Source organism: Trichosurus vulpecula, chromosome 7 (assembly GCF_011100635.1).
Source record: "Trichosurus vulpecula isolate mTriVul1 chromosome 7, mTriVul1.pri, whole genome shotgun sequence".
NCBI classification, from domain to species: Eukaryota; Metazoa; Chordata; class Mammalia; order Diprotodontia; family Phalangeridae; genus Trichosurus; species Trichosurus vulpecula.
The window spans coordinates 105,893,968-105,914,357 of record NC_050579.1 but is presented as its reverse complement, the minus strand read 5'-3'; the positions used below and the strand labels follow the sequence as shown (position 1 = coordinate 105,914,357).

At 37.6% G+C, this 20,390-nt stretch overlaps 1 protein-coding gene and 1 pseudogene across 1 annotated transcript in view; both read left to right on the top strand.

Annotated features, from left to right (window-relative positions):
* Positions 1-20,390, top strand: part of MTHFD1L (methylenetetrahydrofolate dehydrogenase (NADP+ dependent) 1 like) — a 193,368-nt gene that overhangs the window by 170,997 nt on the left and 1,981 nt on the right. Inside the window, exon 27 of the mRNA XM_036769181.1 lies at positions 12,850-12,960. Coding sequence (XP_036625076.1) covers positions 12,850-12,939 — 90 coding nt within the window. The 3' untranslated portion in view covers positions 12,940-12,960. The remainder of the gene's footprint in view (positions 1-12,849; positions 12,961-20,390) is intronic.
* LOC118857600 overlaps positions 12,957-20,390 on the top strand; it is a 30,117-nt pseudogene continuing 22,683 nt past the window's right edge.

The window sequence follows — 20,390 nt, the reverse complement described above, 5'->3', positions numbered from 1 at the left end:
TACTTCATTTTTAACATTTAAATTGAGCCTTAAGCTCCTTTAAACCAGAAAATAATAATACCTAAGATCTTGCCAACTGGTCCCATCACTTCCTGGCAAATAGATGGAGAATGGCAGCATTGTCAGATTTTATATTCTTGGACTCAAAGATCACTGCAGATGGTGACCACAGCCATGAGCTTGTTCCTTAGAAGGAAAGCTATGGCAAATCTGGATAGCACACTAGAAAGCAGAAATACCATCTGACATCTTGCTATGATTTTTCCAGTAGTAATGTTTGGCTGTGAGAGTTGGATTCTTAAGGAAAGCTGAGGGTCACAGAATTCATGCTTTCAAACTGTGGTGCTGAAGAAGACTTGAGAGTCCCTTGGACAACAAGGAGATCAAATCAGCCAATACTTAAAGAAATTAATTCAGACTACTCATTGGACAGACAAATACTGAAGCTAAGGCTTAAATACTTTGACCACAAATGAGAAGACACGACTCATTGGAAAAGACCCTAATGTTGGGAATGATTGAAGGCGAAAGGGGATGGCAGAGGATAAGATGGATAGAGAGTATCATAGGTAGTAAATTCATGTGGAATTTATTAATACTTAAGGAAAAACAAACTGTATATAATGGAAATTCATAGTTTCGTGTCTGATCTAAGCTGTTCTACTTCTAAGTATGGAAATGCTTATTTTTATTTATTATTTATTATTTTTTAAGTTCAAAATTTTATAAATTTAGAAAGAAAAAAGCCTCTACAAACAGAACACTGACAATTTCAAAGCAGGGGTATGGAGGTCAGAAGGTAGGATTGAATGGAACTATGGGAGGGGGAAACTTTCAATAGGGAGTGCAAGAACCCAAGTGAGTGACGTACAAAGAGTTTCCCTTGCAATAAACCCAGTTGGATGCAAGTACTATTATCTCTGTTTTTCACAGTAGGAAACTGATGCTAACTGGTCCATGATATGGGTTAAATATACTTTACATAGCAATGCTCTCAGGTTTACACCATGAACAAGTGAAATCACTGCTTTTCATATCATGAAGGACAACCTAAAAGTAGGATAATTCAACAATTCTGTTTCCAAATATCTGAGTATGTTATTTAATGTTTGGTTCTATCAAACACTACCCGTATGACTTTGGGCAAGTCACATAACCCTGTTTGCCTCAGTTTCCTCATCTGTAAAATGAGCTGGAGCAGGAAATAGCAAACCACTGCAATATCTTTGCCAAGAAAACTCCAAACAGGGTCATGAAGAGTCAGACGTGCCTGAAAACAACTGAACAACAAAATCTGCCAAACCAGATGGTGATGCTGATATCACAGTATACAAACTTGTCAAAACTGCAGCTGAGCTGACTACTCCGTCATGTCTGTGACCATTCTAAAACCCACAAAGCAAACTGTTGTTATAACTGGCAGTTCTGCCTTTTGTAACAGCAGCCCTAGTACACAGAGGACTTAGTAGCATGCATACACATGTATGTGCGTGTATATATACTAAATAAAATATGTATATGTGTGTACATTTATATTAAGACTTTCTTTTCCTTTCTTAAAGTTCAATTTTGATTCTTAGTTTTTTGTTGTTATTTCCAAAACATAAATCACTGTTGTGTTTTAGGGGCTTCCCTCTTAAAATAATCGTTGCTTCCAATCAGGCCATCCATGTGGAGTTCAAGGCTCTGCAGTCCTTTCCTGCCCTTACAAACTCACTAGCTGCAGTGACTTTTCCTCTCTTTCCTCCCACTTCCAGCCCCCAGGACTTATTAACAGGTGACTCAGCCTTGTGTTTCACTGAGTTTGAGGCCACCCAACATGAGCTCCTCCAGCTTCTTTTTTCCATTCCTGAGAAGTCCTCGGCATTATAACCAGCTCTCTTTTTTTCCCTTCTAATCACAGAAAACTGCACTCCTCAGTTTCATTCATCCCTCTGTCCCCAATTCCATTGCCTTAACCCTGTTAACTCCTTCCCATCTTCCTAAAAATATGTCATAAAAAGATCTGCCTTGATCCTCTTGTTCCATTACTGACCTGCTTCGTTTTTCAAATATATATTTCCTTAAAGATGACCCTTACACAATTTGTGTGTGTGTGTGTGCGTGCGCGCGCATTGTCAATAGAAATACGCCACAGCCCACTTGTATCTACTTTCTCTGCACTGGCCTTTTGCAAGTTCAGCTCTCTAGCAATAGTGGTGGTGTTCCAGAGTTTACAGCTTTACAGCTTCTCCAGGAGGACATTTATAAATTTTTTAATGGGGTTTTCTACAAAGAATCATTTTTATCAGTTAAAGCTCCTGTAGAGTTTCCCTAGTTCAGCTTATTCTCTTGCTCCTTTCAATTGTGGACCTAACTCATTTTCCATTTGCCGTGCTATCCTAGACATATGGAACTCAGTGGTCTTGTCATCCAATTGCATTTAGAGATGAAATAATTTTATAGTTTATTGTGCAGCAATTCTTTTTATGATAAAAAACTCGCAAATTCAAAAACCATATGGATTCCAAACTTCACTCTCTCCCATAAGCCAGTAAGCCCCAAATATAAGGGACTAATAATATGACCAGGAAAATTATTTTGGTCATCACAGTGACATAATGAAGAAATGTGGGACAGAACCTAATTATTTCAGAGAGAAATTATTTTCTTTGACATGCAAGAAAAATGTATCAATACATATAAGGGAGTAGCATTTCCCCCTGGCCTAGTCAAAAATCCATCTATAACTCATCTGGGAGTCTTGTTTCTTCAGCATCTTTTAATTAGCCATGAATGGTGGAAAATTCTTTGTGATTGTAAGTAGGTAAATGGATTTGCCACTGTGCTTCAGCAAAATTTGCTGAAGGGTTTACTAGAGACTTTGTTGAAATACTCAGCAATTATGCATAGGGTCTTTTAAAATAATTCTCGTGTCATACCTTCCATAAACCCTAATTCTCCAGTATGAAAATGAAGGGTGAAATGCTTATAATTTAACATCTATGTAACTTCTGACCTTTATACGTATTTTCAGTAATGAGTTTGTATGAAGCATGAACTCCATAGCAAAAATGATTAGCTCATTAGCAGTGTCAGTTTAGGGGTTAGTATGTTGTGTTGGCTCTTTGCCAATCAGCTCAATTTCATAACCACAGTAAATTTTAGGGGGAAAAATTAAAGTAATTATAATTATAGAGGTCAAAGGAAAGACATTTGTGGTTGTTACTATATTATGTCAGCAAAATCTAAGAAGTATTTACATTTTAAGGGGTTGTGGATAAATGATCCATATCTTCTGACTTATATCCAAGGACAGCAAGATTGCTATTAAGCCAGTTGGAAGAAACCTTGGCCAATCAATTCTATCAGTGTGTACTTTCTTGGAAATGTTTATTTCTCATTGATAATTGTTTTATTATACAGCCCCAAGGATACCTTTAACATGATTCTGAACAGAAGACTTTCTTCTAGATGCAGAGAAACAAGTTCTTATTCGAGGCTTAATTTAAAAATAATAATAACAACTCAAGACTAAAATGCTTTATCATGGCATGTAGGTAGCCCTGGGCTCCCAAACATGATACATACATGACATACATTTTTTTTACACTAAAGTAGTTCAGTCCCTTTCCCTGTTATTTTGCTATCTATGTTGTTACCAGATAGCAGCAGTGGCCGTGGTTGTGTAATTATGACAGACAGGACATCAATTTCCCCAGAGGTTCAAGAGGTCTTAATAAGATCATAGATTGAGATCTGGAAAGGAAAGAAATTGAGGCCCAGAGATTTAAAGTGATTTGTCTAAGGTCAGATAGATCATAAGTAGCACAATCAGGATTTGAACCTTAGTTCAAAATTTCAAATCTGTTTTCTTTCTCATTTTACATAATATAAATACAAAATAAAAACTACTAAAAATTTGTGAGTAGGCCAAGCAGAGAAAAATATGTCCCAGTTTCCTCATTTGTAAAATGAGGCAGTTGGACCCCATGACATCTAAGCTTCCTTTCCACTTCTAGCCCAAAAATAGATTGAAACTACCAACCCTAAGTAAACTTTAAACAAACATCAAAGAAGAAAATTCCTCCTCAAGCAAATTTTCCAAAATGTTTACTTAAAACTTTCACTACTTTTAGTCAGTCTCACCAACCCACTTCCAGTGAAGCATATCTTCATTCCTTGGCATGTGCAACTCCATGGCCATCTTTCAAACGAAGGATTTTTCTATCTTATGATTACCTTTTTCCCCCCTTAGTTTTTAGAAAACTCATCCTAAATTCTCCCCCTCCACCTTTTGAATTAATTTATGCATAGGGCTTTTTAGTTCATGAAAAGCCTTCTTAGATGGCTTCTCCCCTGGAAACCTTCTCTTCTTTAAGGGACCTGGTTACAGAGTTTAAGTGAGGTTATGCCACCACAAAAGAACAGGAAATTAGCTGGGTTTAAAGTGATGCGCCCAATTATTAAGCTCTTCTCTTCCTTTCAGTCTACCATTTTGGACCAGGAGCTAAACTAGGATATTTAAGGATTGTAAGTAAATTTTACTTCCAACTTAGAGTCATACTGCCTGAAAGGCAAGGAAAGAACAAAAAAGTATGCCTCAGACCGTAAACTCAGTATTAGTATTCTAATGAATAATGTGGTATTTTTTTTTAAAGAATCATTTCATCCAAGAATATTGAATAAAGACTTAGACGAATAACATTGTGGCACAGTGGATAGAGAACCAGCCCCAGAGTTAAGGAGATCTGAGTTCAAGTGTAGTCTCAGACATATATGTATTAGCTATATGTGTTACCCTGGATAAAGCACTTAAGGGCTCCTGGCAGCTCTGTGATGATAATAATTAATAATAATAGCTAACATTCATGTAGTACCTCAAGGTCTGCCAAGTGGCTCACATATATTATCTCATTGGATTCTCACGAAAGCCCTTTGAGGTAAGTGCTGCTATTATTCCTATTTTTTACAGTTAAGGAAACTGAGGCAGAGAGGAGAAGTTCCATGATTTACCAAGGGTTTTTGTTGGTATTTCAGTTTCATCATTTCAATCATATAGACTCTTAGTGACTCCATTTGGGGTTTTCTTGGAGATACTGGAGGGGTTTGTCATTTCCTTCTCCAGCTCATTCTACAGATGAGAAAACGAAGGCAAACAGGGTTAAGTGACTTGCCCTGGGTCACACAACTAGTGTCAGAGGCTGGATTTGAACTCAGGTGTTCCTGAATCCAGGCCCAGCACTTTATCTACTGTATCACCTAGCTACTTCTACCCAAACCCATGTGAACAGTGGTGTTCAGGTTTCCCAGGGCTTCATTAAAAACATTGCTGTGAAATCAAGAGGAAGCAAAGCCAAGATAACAGAGTAGCGGTAATCAGTAATAGCTGAGCTCTGCTCCACAGCTCCTCCATACAGATTGAGAAAATGCACTAGACAAAATCCTGATTTGGAAATCCAAGGGAAAAAAAATCGGTGAGTCATTTTTCCAGCCCAGGTTAGCATAGAGAGACAGTCTACAGACTAGCCAGGAACAGGGGCCAATTTCCACCTATGTCATCGTTTGCTTCCCAGATCCAGGGTAAGCTGAGAAAGGGACCTGTGCCTAGGGAGTATTATTCCAAGGTGATAAGTATTAGTGGTCCCCATCTATGTACTGAGAAATTCTAGAACAAACAAGAAGCAAGCAACTCCTGTCTGGTTCTGACCCATGGAGTGGGTCAGAAGGGATCTCAATTCCAGCCTAATCTGTCTACAATTCTGTCACTCTGAACCAACAGATAGTATCTCAGTCCACTAGATGGCTACTGGAACTCCAAGCAGAAGCTAACCCACAGCTGTTTTGCTCAGACCCAAACCCTGGTCAGGAACTTGCAGAGTTCAGACCAGAAGAACAGTGACCAGATTTTGCCCTAGATTAGATTAAACCAGATTAGATGCCTGCATTTTTGAGAGCACTGAAAAAGCTTGCACATCCCCAATCTGAGATATCCTAGAGATCCTAGAATAATATAAAACTCAATATTCCAAAAAAAAGCAGCAACAGGAACCTAGAGCACACAAGGTCAGCTCAGACATTCCTTACAGAAATCCACAAAACCAGCCCCAGAGTCCAAAGTCTGGAAGAATAACCAAAAATGAATCCCACCATTTAAAACAACAACAGCAACAAACCACTATTGTGATGATAGGAATGCTCAAGACACAAACCCAGAAGAAGAGAATGATGCTAAAACACCTGTAAGCAAAGCCTCAAAGAAAAACACAGTTTGGTCACAAATTCAACTAGAATTCCTGGAAGAGATGAAACAACTTTTAAAAGTCATTTAAAATGTTTTTTTTTAATAAATGGAATGAGAATATTAAAAGAAAAAATGGAAAGTAAATGAAAGCTACAGAATAAAAATTTGGAAAGGGAAATAACAATTTGGCACAAGAGATACAAAACCTTGCCCAAGCAACAAAACTCACTGAAAATCAGGTGAGTGAGAGATAAGAGAATAGGGAATAAACATTTAAATAGCATCTTCTCTGTGCTAGGTATGATGCTAAGCACTTTGAAAATATCTGTTCCTCACAACAACACTGCTATTGTCATCCCCATTTTTACAGTTGAGGAAAAAGACAGAGTTTACATGACTTGCCCAGGGTCACACAGCTAGTAAATGACCAAGACCAGATTTAAACTTGGGTCCAGCAGGTCTTCCTGACCCAGCACTCTGTCCACTGTAAGAATCATTGGACTACCTGAAAGCTATCACGGTAATATTATGACTTGTCCATTCTAATGACAGCTCTATAATGGTAACATAATTAACAAAACCCAGATCTCCTGAACTGGATTTAATATGCTTTCTCCCATACCACATTGCCTAGTTACAGCTCTGTCTTTTGTTGTGAAGACTACTCTTATAAATGCCATCTTCTAATTATAAAGCACAAGCTAGCATTTAAATGAAGTAAGAATATTTTCTTATCCCTAATATGTTTAAAGTCTAAAGATATCACCTAATAAAAAAGAAAACTTTTTCATAAATGTAAAAAAGAATTATGTAATTTGGGAAGTGAGTATAATAAATCATGATTTATCATTTTAGAAAACAGTCATTTTTAATAGTGTCTGGTTTTATTTGATGGGAAAATATAAACTACCTAAAAAGAAAATTTTTAAACTTTATTCTCAAGTATACTGCTTTTTTAAAAAAGCAAAACCATCAACTGATGTTTTTAACCCTTTAGTGTTATTTGCATTGTTAGGAGAGATTTTATAAAAGACAATTTCTTCTAAGACTAATTTTTTTTATTCTCCTCCCTGCCATTATCCCACCCACCCCCAACAATACAGTTTTGCCTGTTTTTCACATCTAAGACCTTGGGTTTAGGGTTAGATTGGCTTTTTTCAGGGCAGGGTGCCAGACGTAAAAGTATCATTTTATGATGGAGAATTCTTATGAAAAATTCAAAAAGATTCCCTTGACAGATATAGAACTTCAGGAAAAACCTTTAACCATTTCAAGCCAAAAGGAATCCCTGAACCCCAGTTTTTTTTATAATAAATCATGTTTTTTCCACTCTTCTCTATCCTCTAACTTTTCTACGGGGCCATTTTCCTTCATATACCTTCCTTGGGTTTTTAATGGATCATCACTGTGTCAAGTTTGCAAAGGAGACAGTTTGTTAATTTAAAAGGACAAGTGGTACAAACAGTTATGTCCCTCACACAGACAAAAAATGGTTAACTGAATCCATGTGGATTTTTCCAGTCCAGGGTCTGCACTGTTTTGTTTCTTATTCTCTGAATACATCATTTCACTACTTTCTATTTTTCACCTTCTAAATTTCTTGATTCTGTACTTATAATATGAGAAAATCTTTTAGCTTAATGAGGTCATTAAAACTAGAAAACATTAGTTCTTAAGATATTTGCCCTCATAAAATATTGTAGTCAAATGAGAACATCATTGGACTTGGAAATTAGAAGGCTCTAGGTTCCCACTCTCCAACTTGCTAGACCTAGAACCATGTAGTTCTTACATTCCTTTTGAGCTCTAGTTTCTGTTTAATCACATTTAAACTACCCATCCTCCCTCTTCCACAGAGTTGTAAAAAAGATAAAATAATGGGTGTGAAGGCACTTTGTGATTTGCAAGGTGCTTTACAGATAATATAAGGTGGTAGCATGTTTGTTAGGTAGAACCATTATGTAGTTCATTATTAGTCATAGCTGGTCAGTTTGGTTGTGCTGTTAAAATGGAAACATGATTGACTGCCTCAGTCTAAGTGAGAGCACCCCATGGAGGGATGTTTCCACTTCTGGGCATATGAATTGAGCTAATGAACAGAGACTCAAAAGTGTCAGTCTCTTTCTGAGTCGTAATCAACACTAGATATCAATTTGCTTGTGAATGTAATTATGTTTGAGAACTGAGAAAGATGAAAAATAAGGTCATCTGGAGCTAGAAGGGGCCTAAGAAGCTGTCTAGTTTAATACACAAGTTGCAAACATCAGATTTAATTTAGACTGTATCATTGAATTCTTCATAGAATGATTCTACCTTCTCACCTTCTGCAGTAGATGTTGGCAAATAATTTGCGACTGTCTTCATGGTGGTCTTTTTATAAATGTTCCTAATAAGCACTGCAATACAACCAAGTAAAATATTTCTCATTACATTTGTATGCATGATTTCCCATTTCATTCCCATAAAACTTATTTCTTGTGACATTTGGATGCAGAGTAAAATCAACTCCAGTCACTCCCTCTTTGCAAAATTTATAAGACTTCATGGACAGGAGATTGACAAGATGAGAATAAATGTAGGGATTTTGATCTTTGTTGTTGGAGAGAGTTGTTGAGATGAGGGATTTAGGAAAACAGAATTTCAGGGTTGGAAAGGACCTCAGTGGCCATCTAGTGCAACCCATATCTGAAAAAGAATTCCCTCCACAGCATTCCCAACAACTTTGGTCATCTGACATTTGTTTGAATACCAATCAAAATATTATGGTACAATCTATCAAATCAGTCCAGTTTGCTTTCTTAATTGGCCTTTCTTAGAAAGTTTAGAAATCAGAAAAACACTACTACTCTCCTCAAACAAGAGCTAATATGAGAGTATTACACTGTGAAACTATCCAAAATCACTTATTCTCGATGCATTAGCTAGGACATGGCGCTCTCGCCATGGAGTTAGAGTGGTGTTTGATGTATAAGGAGGCAATGAAGGAATGTTTTAAATTTGCTCCATTTAGAGAGTTCATTTTCTTCCATGCTTTCAGGGTAGATTTCTTAATGCCACTTTGAGCTGATGCAAACCTGAATGACCACAGGTATTGTGTGGGTTTTAGGCTATTGTTAATTCATAATTTATAAGTAATGATTCTTTGTAATGTTAATTCCATCTATATTAAAGATGTAGTGAATGATTGGTCCTCGTGACAATATGATGTACTTCCACTGGGTTACTTTCCCTGCTGTACTAATACTGTTTGTGTTTGTTACTTCCAAATAAGCTTTAAGTAGGTGGGATACTTTTAAAACAAGAGAAAAGTACATTCTTTGTGTTTGACTAGTTCTATGTACCTATACTGTGGGAGAATGAGAAATACCAAAAGCTTCAGGACTCTTATTTGGCTGATTTATATAACTCCAAGAACAGAAGGAAATATTCCATTGTATTTGGAATCAAATACTTTGTGGGTTCTAGGCTTTATTAAAATTTCATAACCATAAACAATCTATAAACACATGATATTACATGTTAAAAGTTTTCATACTGGTAACATTAGGATGGTTAGTTGTTTTTCTTTTTTCTTTTGGTCCAATACCTATAATTTTATTGGAATATCAAGATTCTTCTGCCATTACAGATTGGCATCCATTCTACACCTTTTAATCTTAGAGAGTTGGCTTAGGTACTATGAGTTTGTGATTTGTGAAAGGTCACACAGCAGTATTTGTCAAAGGTGTATCTTAAACTCAGGTCTTCTCAACTCCAAAACTGGATCTCCATCCCCTAAGCTTCACTTCCTCTTCTATGACAAGCTTTATGGTTTTCTAAATACCCAGAAGCCTCTATGACATCATTTTAGAGGAACAAGCACATTATAGTGCTGGATTTATTTACCTTATTCTGAATCCTTCTTTATAGTGAATTATGTCAAGCCAAAGTTATAACAAGTTATACAAAGTTATAACAAGACCAAAATCTATAAAAAGACAGAGACAGGGGCAGCTAGGTGGCTCAGTGAGTAGCGCACCCACCCTGGAGTCAGGAGGACCTGAATTCAAAGCCTCAGACACTTGACACATGTACTAGCTGTGTGACCTTGGGCAAGTCACTTAAACTTAACCCCAATTGCCCTGCCAAAAAACAAACAAGAAGGGAGAGGCGGCACATCTTGCATAACACATATTGCTAATATGGGGGCGGGGGAGGAGCTACTACAGAGTCACCTGCAGAGGTGGGAAAGTAATAAATTTGGTCATTCTCACTGCTTACTGTCAACATTTTAAAGAAGGAGAAGCCAGTGCAAATCTTGCCCAACATATTAGAAACCAACCTCCTACAATCTTAATGCAGAGATAGAATACATGGGGAAAGAGGTATTAGAAGTCATTTAAGACTGGTTGCACTAAAATAGGACAGCTGTGGTGAGCTTTGGTTCCCCAGTGTCTCCCCTTCTCTAGGTCCTCAAGTATTCGGCTGATGTACTGACTCTTCTGGGAAAACAGCCAAAACACCCAAGGTGGGGTGTGTTTCCCTTCGGGGTATTTGTCTTTGTGGTTGATTTGACATGCAACTCTGAGGTCCAGACACAGTTAACTAAAATTGTCTGGGAATAGCCTCTGAGGACTGGATGTTGTCAGTTTCAACTAAAACTGTCCATGTACAGTTATGACAAATCACAAGTCCTGATAAGGGGCTAAGAGGACAACAACCAGGTCAGCAATGTAGACTCCCAGATTTTTATTTCCTTATTATTTACAAACTGAATAAATTTAACACAATAAACATTTTTGGTAGAGCTTACAATTCATTATTACAATTTACAAGTTACAATTCATTATTGATTTACTCATAAACAATGCTGTGCCTTTATAGTATCAATTTAAGGGTGTTTAAAGAATTGTGACATCACATCCTGAACTGTATGTTGCATGGGTTTTTTTTCTTTTTTCCCCTAGTTTGAAATAATTTTTTTCAATTATCAAAGTGGTATTTTTTTTTTCCCTTCCCTTCCATCTCCTCCTACCTGCTAAAAAGAAAAAGAGAAATAGAGAACCTGGTATAATGCAAAGCATAGTCAAGTGAAACAGATTTCCATGTTGGCCTTATCCAAAAATCCATTTCTTCTGCATATTATTCCATCATTTTTTGCTGTTCTTTTATCTTAAATAGTAAAAAACATAACTTTTCACTACCCTCATGTCCACCCTCCTCATCTATTAAAAAAATTTTAATGTGGAAATTGTGATATAATTATATACAAGGGAATAACTTCATAGACTTCTATGTGATTTGTCACACAGTTGATGAGAGAAATCACCAACTATTCCAGTCCAGGCCTTGCATTGGGCCTTCCAAAGCTAAAACAGCTGACAGTTTTCTTTCTAGAGACTCATGAACTAGATGCTAGAGAAGAATGTTATCCCCATCATATATAAGCATAAATTTAATGAAGATAATATGGCACTTGATATAAGAAGTTTTGAAAAATAAGATAGCCCTCAGCTCACAAACAGGACATGTTCCAAAGGTTTATGTATAAGTCATTTGTCTTGGAATGCATTTCCTCATAGAAATAATGTTATATATGGTAGTTAGGTTTCCAGGCCAGCTTACAAAAGCCCGTTTAACCCATCATAAACTTGATGTGGTTCTATACTATGTGAAACAATATTTCCATGGGAAAATGCATTTACTGTTCCAACTTGGGCTATGAGAAACATACCTACCCCAGCCCTGAGGCACAGGTTAGGGTTCACATGTATAGGAACAGGAGACATAGGAAAAAAAAGGTTCCTTCTTTTCAGTGCCCTATGTGAGGAAGGAAGCATAGAGGTAGTATTCCCATGACAATGACAGAATGGACTTTTCTCTCTCATCCTCCCCTCTCATCACTACCTATACCACCATGACAGTGTAACACTAGCAATCACTGGGGTAAGATGTGAAGTAAGGAATCAAAAAGGCAAATAGTATAGAGAGAATATCCACCCCTTAGACCTCTAGGAGAAGAAGGGAGAAAAACCCCCCATTGAAAAAAAGAAGGTAACCCAGGTGGAGTGTCATAGAACCTAACACCATGCATAGATTATGATCATTTCAAGCTTGAATGGAACTCAAGCCAGCTAATCCAAACCCCTCATTTTACAGATGAGTAAATGAAGGCCTAGGGGATTAACTTGCCCAAAGTTGTTTTAGATAAAAAACATTAGAGATGGAATGTAAATCAAGGTCCTCTGTGAGTAACCATGTGATCATCTGGGAGCAGAGTCACCTTCATGAGTTCAAATCTGGCTTCTGACACTTACTAGCTGTGTGACCCTGGGCGAATCACTTTTAACCCTATTTGCCTCAGTTCCTCATCTGCAAAATGAGCTAGAGAAGGAAATGGCAAACATTCCACTATCTCTGCCAAGAAAATCCCAAATGGGGTCATGAAGAATCAGACTTGACTGAACAATAACAACAAAAATAAAATCAAAGGAATTTGATTAGATGGTCTGTATGGCACTATCTAGCACTAACAGTTTAAAATTGTATAATAATACAATACTTATTATCAGTAGCATCATGTCCACAATGTCATCAACTACTTAACTTTGTTTTGTTGATGTTCAAATGTTTAATTGTTCCCACAGATGAGCACCATGCCAGGACTACCTACTCGACCATGCTTTTATGACATAGATCTGGACACTGAAACGGAGCAGGTGAAAGGCTTGTTCTGAACGAACTAGCCGCCATCATGGGTAAGTTGCATTCAGAAAGCATGTATTTATATGCAAAGACCAGAATAGTCAAATCCTGAGGGTAGACGGCTGTTGTTAGTGCTGTATTGAAAGACAGCCTTTAAGATGTTAAGTACCTATATTTCCTTATAAAAAATAGTTTGTTAGTATCTTTATTCTGCTTTATTAAATGCCAGCAGTATGCTAAGAGCTGGGGATACAAAGAGAAGCATCTTTGCTGTCAGAGATATATCCCAATATAATGAGGGAGAGAATGTGCAAACAACTAGGTATTAAGAAGATACATACAAGAGAAACTGAGGGATTGTCTCAGAGGAAGGAGGACTGGAAAAGGCTTCCTTCCAAAGGTGAGACTTAAGCTCAGACTTTGAGAAAGTCAAGGGAGATTGGAGGCAGAGATGAGGAGAATTCCAGGCATGGGAGACAGCCAGTGGAAACACCAAAAGTTGGGATATGAAGCGTCATGTAAGAGAAGCAGCCAGGTTGCCAGTGTCACTGGAACACAGAGTATGTAGAAAGGAATAAATGTAAGAAGACTAGAAAGGTAAGAAGGGGCCAAGTTAAGAAGTTCTTTCAAAGCCCAAAAGAAGATTTTATATTTGATCCTAGAAAAGATAAGGAGCCACTGGAGTTTATTGAATAAGGGGGGGAGGAGTGTTATATGGTCAAAGTTGCACATTAGGAAGATAATTTTGACAGCTGAGTGGAGAATGTCCTAGAGTGAGGAGAGACCTGGGCCAGGGAAACCAGCCAGCAGGTTGTTACAATAGTCCAGGCATAAAGTGATGAGGGCCTACTATACAATGATTGCAGTATCAGAGCAGAGAAGGGGGTATTTTTTATTTTCCCAGAGTCACATACCAATAACATGGGTAACTAGAGGCTTCTCTAAATATGGTAAGCAAGTAAATCCCCTTTATGAAACATGTGTTGGTTCCAAAAGTCTTGTCCCTCATGGACATAAGGACCCCAGGTTAAGAAGTCTCTTCTACAGCATCTTTTTCTATCTGTCAGAGATAGTAGGGTGACTAGTCTGTGATCATTAGCTAGTAAATTAATTGTTGTTCTTACTTATCAAGGTTACTTGATACTCATTTTTATAAAGTATAAAATTACAAGTTATTATTCAGGTATCCCCACACTCAGGAAAGAGCCTTATGAGAGCAGATGGCCTTACATTCCTAAAAGTCAACCAGAACACATAATTAAAAATGCTATCCACTTCCAGGTAGAGAACTGATAGAGTGCAGATTGAACTGATTTTTTTTCTCCTTTTTTTTTATTTCCTGGGGTTTTTTTTTCCCCACAACATGACTTAGAAATAAGTTTTGCATGACTTCATATGTATAATGGGTATCACCTTCCCAATGGTGAGGGAGAGGTATAGGGAGGGAGAGAATTTGGAATTGAAAATAAAATAGTAGGGGAAAAAAAAGGAGAAAGTCAAGCAGAAAATTCTTCTGAATTTTCAAGACACTCCCATCTCCAGGCTCCATTCTCACTGGCTGTGCCCTACATCTAAAATTCTCCCCTTTCTCACTCTCTGCCCCCTAACTTCTCTGACTTCCTTCAAGTCCCAACTAAAATTTCATTTTCTGCAAGAAGCTTTAGTCGATACTCTTTAATACTAGTATCTTCCCTCGACTGATTGCCTCCAATTTATCCCTTTATGCATCTTACATGGCTGTTTATGTTTTGTCTCTCCCATTCTACTGTGAGCTTCTCAAAAGCAGGGACTACCTTTTACATTTCTTTGTATCCCCCAGGTCTTAGCACAGTGCCAGGTACATAGTAGGCACTTAATAAATCCTCATTGATTAACTGAAAGGTAGCTTGAAATCCATCATTTGGGATCTTTTGAATCTAGTTCCTAGCTTTAGGGAAGAGATGTTGTAATCAAGTGCAGAATTACCTGAGAGCCCTTTGCCCTCTTCCTTTATTTCTAAAATCTTCAGCATAATCTTGATGCCCTTCTGTCCTAAAATATAACTGCCTGTTCTGTTATAGTTTACATATTACCTTTAGAAAATATCCTCTTTCTCAACCTAACCTGTCTCTACCCCCATTCACTTATCTCCAGGTCACATTAACATATTCAAGACTTCTTCCCATCTCTTAATTTATTAAAGATAGACTTTGCCTATGGCTGGTAACAAAATGCATTTACTTTTAGTTCAGTATCTGTATGATCCACAGGGAAAGGCCAAGATCTATTTTCTCTTTGCATCCTCTTGCACCTGACATGGTGGTACTTTGCATACAGTAAATACTTAATTTTTTTTTAAATCAAATTCTCCTCTAAAAAAACAAAATGTAGAAAATTAAATTCAAGAAATTGGGAAATCTCTACTTCCATGAACACACACACACACACACACACACACCCTCACAAATAGAACCTTTCCTTTTAACAAGGTAAGGTTAAGCAAAAGAAATCAACATGTGCTCCTGTGGATGCTTCATTCTGCACCTGTCAGCCCCCTCTCTTCCAAGAAGTAGAAGATATATTCCTCTGAAATAATCAGTCACCATACTGAGCAGAGTTCTTCTATCTTTCAGCGTTGTTTTCTTTTATAGTAATGATACAATTCAGCCAAACAGTCCTGCATCTTTAGCTGTGATTGCAATGCTACTTTTGGTTTTTCAGCTTAGCAAATTGCCTGACTCCATTCCTTTTTTTTTTTTTTTTTTTTTTTTGGTCCTAATGTTTAGTCTTCCTGACTCCATCCAGATTGTTGTGCCAGTCCTGGTTATTGCTGCTGTTCAGTCATTTCAGTCATGTTTAACTCTTTGTGACCCCATTTGAGGTTTTCTTTGCAAAGTACTGGAGTGGTTTGCCATTTTCTTGAGTTCCTTTTACAGATGAAGGAACTAAGGCAAATAGGGTTAAATGACTCACACAGCTAATAAGTGTCTGAGGCCACATTTGAACTCAGGCTTTCCTGACTCCAGGTCTGGCACTCTATCCACTGTACTACCTACCTGCCTGCTTTAGACTGGAGAAGGAAATGGCAAACCACTGCAGCATCTTTGCCAAGAAAACCCTAAATGGAGTTACAGAGTCACATACGATTAAAAACAACTAAACGACATTTAGTCAGTGTGAAGTTTCTTAGACCCCAGTCGGAAAAAGACCACAACCTTCTTAAACTGAAAATGGACAGACCATTGTCCTAACCTCTTTATGCATGTCAAGTCCATTATACTATTTCTTTGTCATCTTCTTTATGTTTTACCTGTCTTTTTATGTGTTTTTATGGTTTTTTTTTAACATCATGTCTTGGATCATATACTGTATACTAAAAGCATGTTGGGCACAGTCTAGCATATTTACCTTATTAAGAAAGATTTAAATGTATATATAGAGAGAGCCTATATCAGATTGCACGCCACCTCAGGGAGGGGGAGAAAATTTAAAACTCAAAATCTTGTGGAAGTGAATGTTGAAAACCAACAATAAATAAATTTTATTTCAAAAATTTTAAAAAAAGATTTAATCCAAAAACCTACGTTTACTAGGGATATTCCTGTAGCCAGAAGTAACTTTCTAAATCTGTTCACGTGGATTGGTTCCCTCATTTTAATTCTGGTTACAAAGGTAATCAATCCTTTATCCATGCTGCAAATTGATACTGTTTGAATAAACCCACCTTTTGGTTCTCCTGGTTGATAGTTTTATCCAACATGACAGAAGTTTAGGTATTAAAAGACCAACTTTGTACAAAACTGTCTTTTACCACAATTTTTACCAACACTTTAGGCAAAAGGCAATTCTTTTAGTTTCTGGTCGAGTTTTGGTTTTATGTTTCCAAGCTCTATTTCCTGTTTGTGAACTTCTGGGCACTTTTGTAGGCTTGGGGAACGGTAATTCAGAACTCATCATTTGACCCAGCTCAAATAATCCAAAAACGGATTCAGTCTCCTAAGATAAGCCCTTTTTTACAAAGCACACATTCTTTCTGTAACTCTTCAGTTCAATGGTCCAGCCAGCATATTTGCCACTGTGTTATTAGAGTTCATTTCAACTGCTGCTAGCAAAAAGACTTTAACAAAGGATGTATGAAACAAAAACATTTAAGTTTGGATCTTAATCAGCTTAGGTAAGCTATTGAGAGCAAAAGGAAATGTTTGGGTGGTGTCATTTATTATCAAATACAGTTAGACTAGAAAATTATGTACATTCAGCTTTATATTAATAAGGTTAGTATTCCTTAGGGTGGATGCTAGTGACATCCACCGCATAGAGGGAAAGACTGTTCTATTGAATATAATGACTTTTTTCCTTTCATATCCCAACCCTTCCTTCCCCGCCCCATTCCTAGGAAAGTACATGAGAATGTAATGGGAACTTGAGATTCTGAGAAGTAACCAGAACCTAAGCTTTCCTTCAGTCCAAGATCTCACCTACACTTCTTTTTACTATTGTTAGCACTAGGGCCTGACTCATTCTTTTGGATGTCAGCACCCAGAAGTGATTGCACATGCAGTTTATCCAAAGGAGACAGATCCCAAATCACATTCTCCTTCCCTTCCTGTCCTCTGTAGCTATGAGTGTTTTGTCTAATGGTGGATTGAGGGTGACTTTTCTTTTAATTGATCAAGACTAGAGTATTTCACTGAGGAAATCAGGGAATCACTCGCTATATGTATACAGTTTTTCAAGTTCATATTTTCATGTAAAACTAGGTTGAGTGTGATCATTCATAATAATATCCCCTTTCTGGGAGACTTTATCTCTGTGTATGGAACTCCCAGTGTACAAAGCCCTTCACCAGTACAGATTGGCAATTCTTCTCTCATTTTTTCAACTTAGAGTTCCCTGAGTTGTTGAAAGGTTAAGTGACTCACTCCTGGTCAGGTAGCTAATAGAGATCAGAAGGAGTTAAATAGATCTTCCTGCCATCAAGGCCAGCCCTTCAGTACTACTTTCTTTCTTCCCTTTGGGGCAGTGATTATTTGGTTACTTAATTATTAATTAACCTCAATTAAGATGTCTTGATAGCAAAAAAAAAACAAAATTAACAGCCGTAATATTCCTTCTATGACTGGAATATCACACAGATCCTGTGCCTCTATTCTTTCTATTCATCCTTTGTCCACAGTGTGAATGCATACAAATATAGAGCCACTGGGATTTAAGAAAAAGGTTGGAGTCACATGACCAGCAAGATTATGCATTTTCTGTTATCTTGGTCTCTCAGACCTCTCCAAAACAGGATAAGATAAAGGAAAGATAAGGCAACTTCAGCTGTCCCCATGGTCTGTCTAGGATAGGGGTGGGGAACCTGTGGCTTAGAGGACACATGTGGCCCTTTAGGTCCTCAAGTGCAGCCTTTTGACTGAATCCAAACTTCACAGAACAAATCCCCTTAATAAAAGGCTTCAAGGTCACAGGTTCCCCACCCCTAGGATACCAAAAACCCAAAAAGAGGTAAAACTTCAGTGAATTAACACCTGACACTCACAAAGTGCCCCCTACCCCAAGGTCCACTATGACCTCAGCAGGAAAGCTATCTGGAACAAAGAACTAAGGAACAGAGGGAAGAGGAGCAGGACACCATGTGTGGGGGCTGTATGGCACTCCACTAAGCCTGAAGGAAAAAACAAAGCATCCAGCTTGGGGCTAGCTCTGTCCCTCCAAAGGTCAGAAACTAGGGGCAGAAAGTAAGATGGTGAACCATCATTTGCCCAGTATAGAGAGGGAGTCAGTAAGGGAAAATAAGAAGGGGTGGGGGGAACTGAAATTACCAGATCTCAGGAGGAAGAAAAATCAAAAACCTTGCACGTAAGCAGATAAACCAACAGGGATAAATATTAACAACAGAAGGAAATTATGGCCTGCAAGATGTAGTAAACGAATTCAGACATCTACGAATAAATACTACAAAGCAAAGGAAAGTGATTTAACACCTGATCAGACACACGATTCTATGTTTTGAATAGAGTATGAAACTACTCTATTTAGAAACACACTTTTGTTGAATTTTCTTGAAATGAGAATTGTGAGAGCAGAATTTGTGGCTTGCACAGCAGAAATAATTAGCAGAACAGAAAAACAAGTCTTAGAGAAACAAACGAGGACAGATGACTGGGATTATAAATACACCGAAGTTAAGAATGATGGGGAAGCACAGAAGCAAAAAGCAATAGCATTAAAATAAAACATTCTCCTTATACAAGCAAAACATATTGATCTTGAAGACAAAATGCCCAAGGATTATAGGTCACCCAAAAGAACATGACAAGGCAAAAAACCCGGGTACCATAAATGCCAGATAACAAGAAAATTGCCCAGAACTTATGAACACAAAAAACAAAGCCCTTTGAAAGATTTCAAAACATCAATTGCCTCTAAGGAAAAAAAAAACACCCCAGGCTGTAAACTCTAGTTTACATCATGGTTAAATTTAATAGTTCTATTTAGAAACAACAAATTCTGCAAGTGACCAGAAAAAGACCTTCAAATATAAAAGGAAATTTGAATAAACCATTAAAACCATTTCTCCTTGCCATCTTATATAAGTATAATGTGTTTTAACTTTTTCTGGGTGACTCGAAGTCGTTATTATGCATCTCAGTGTGATATTTGTTGTTTTATGCATATTTATTCTATGGTGCTGATAGTGGTTTGACCCACAAAGGCCATTAACAAATAAGGCTGTTGGATGTCCCTCAGACCACTGTCCTTTTTTAGTACTTATGTCTGCTTCTGATAGTTTTTGGCTTTGACTGTCAGCTGTCATTTTTACTTCATCATGCTGGCTATCAGCAGCTTTACTCCAGCTCACTCCAAGTTTGCTGCAACAGCCTAGACAAGCAGGTAGCCTAAGCCCTGAAGGGCTCTCTCTTCAGCAATCTGTATATGTCCTTGGGACCAATTTTGGCTACTCAGGGGCCTTTTTTTGTTCATTCTCTGTTCTTGTCTGTTTCTGGATAATAGGGGTTGCTAGATAAATGAAATGAATACTGTACTAATTAATACAGTAGCTTTTTGGAAGCTACAAGAAATTAAAGACAAAAAGGTATCCAAGTAATAAGGACTGGTGAAGTAGAATGCTGGGCTTAGAAGGAAGAAGACAACCTGAATTCAAATCCTACCCCAGACACTTAATTAGCTGTGTTTCCCTGGGCGAGTCACTTAACCTCTCTGTAACCGTTCCCTCAGCTGTGAAATGGGGATAAAAATAGCACCTACCTCCTAGGGTTGTTGTGGAGATCAACTAACAACACCCAACATGCTTTGCAAACCTTGTACTATATAAATGCCATCCATTTATAATATTCTATTTTTCCTATTCACTGATGAATTTTCTTATTTTCAACCTTTTGGACTCCATATTGGATCTTTCTGCCTTTCTGCCATCCAAATAATTCTGCTTAGTTCCAGAGTTAAAAGCCACTCCTTGCTGAGATGCTATGTACCTGATGAA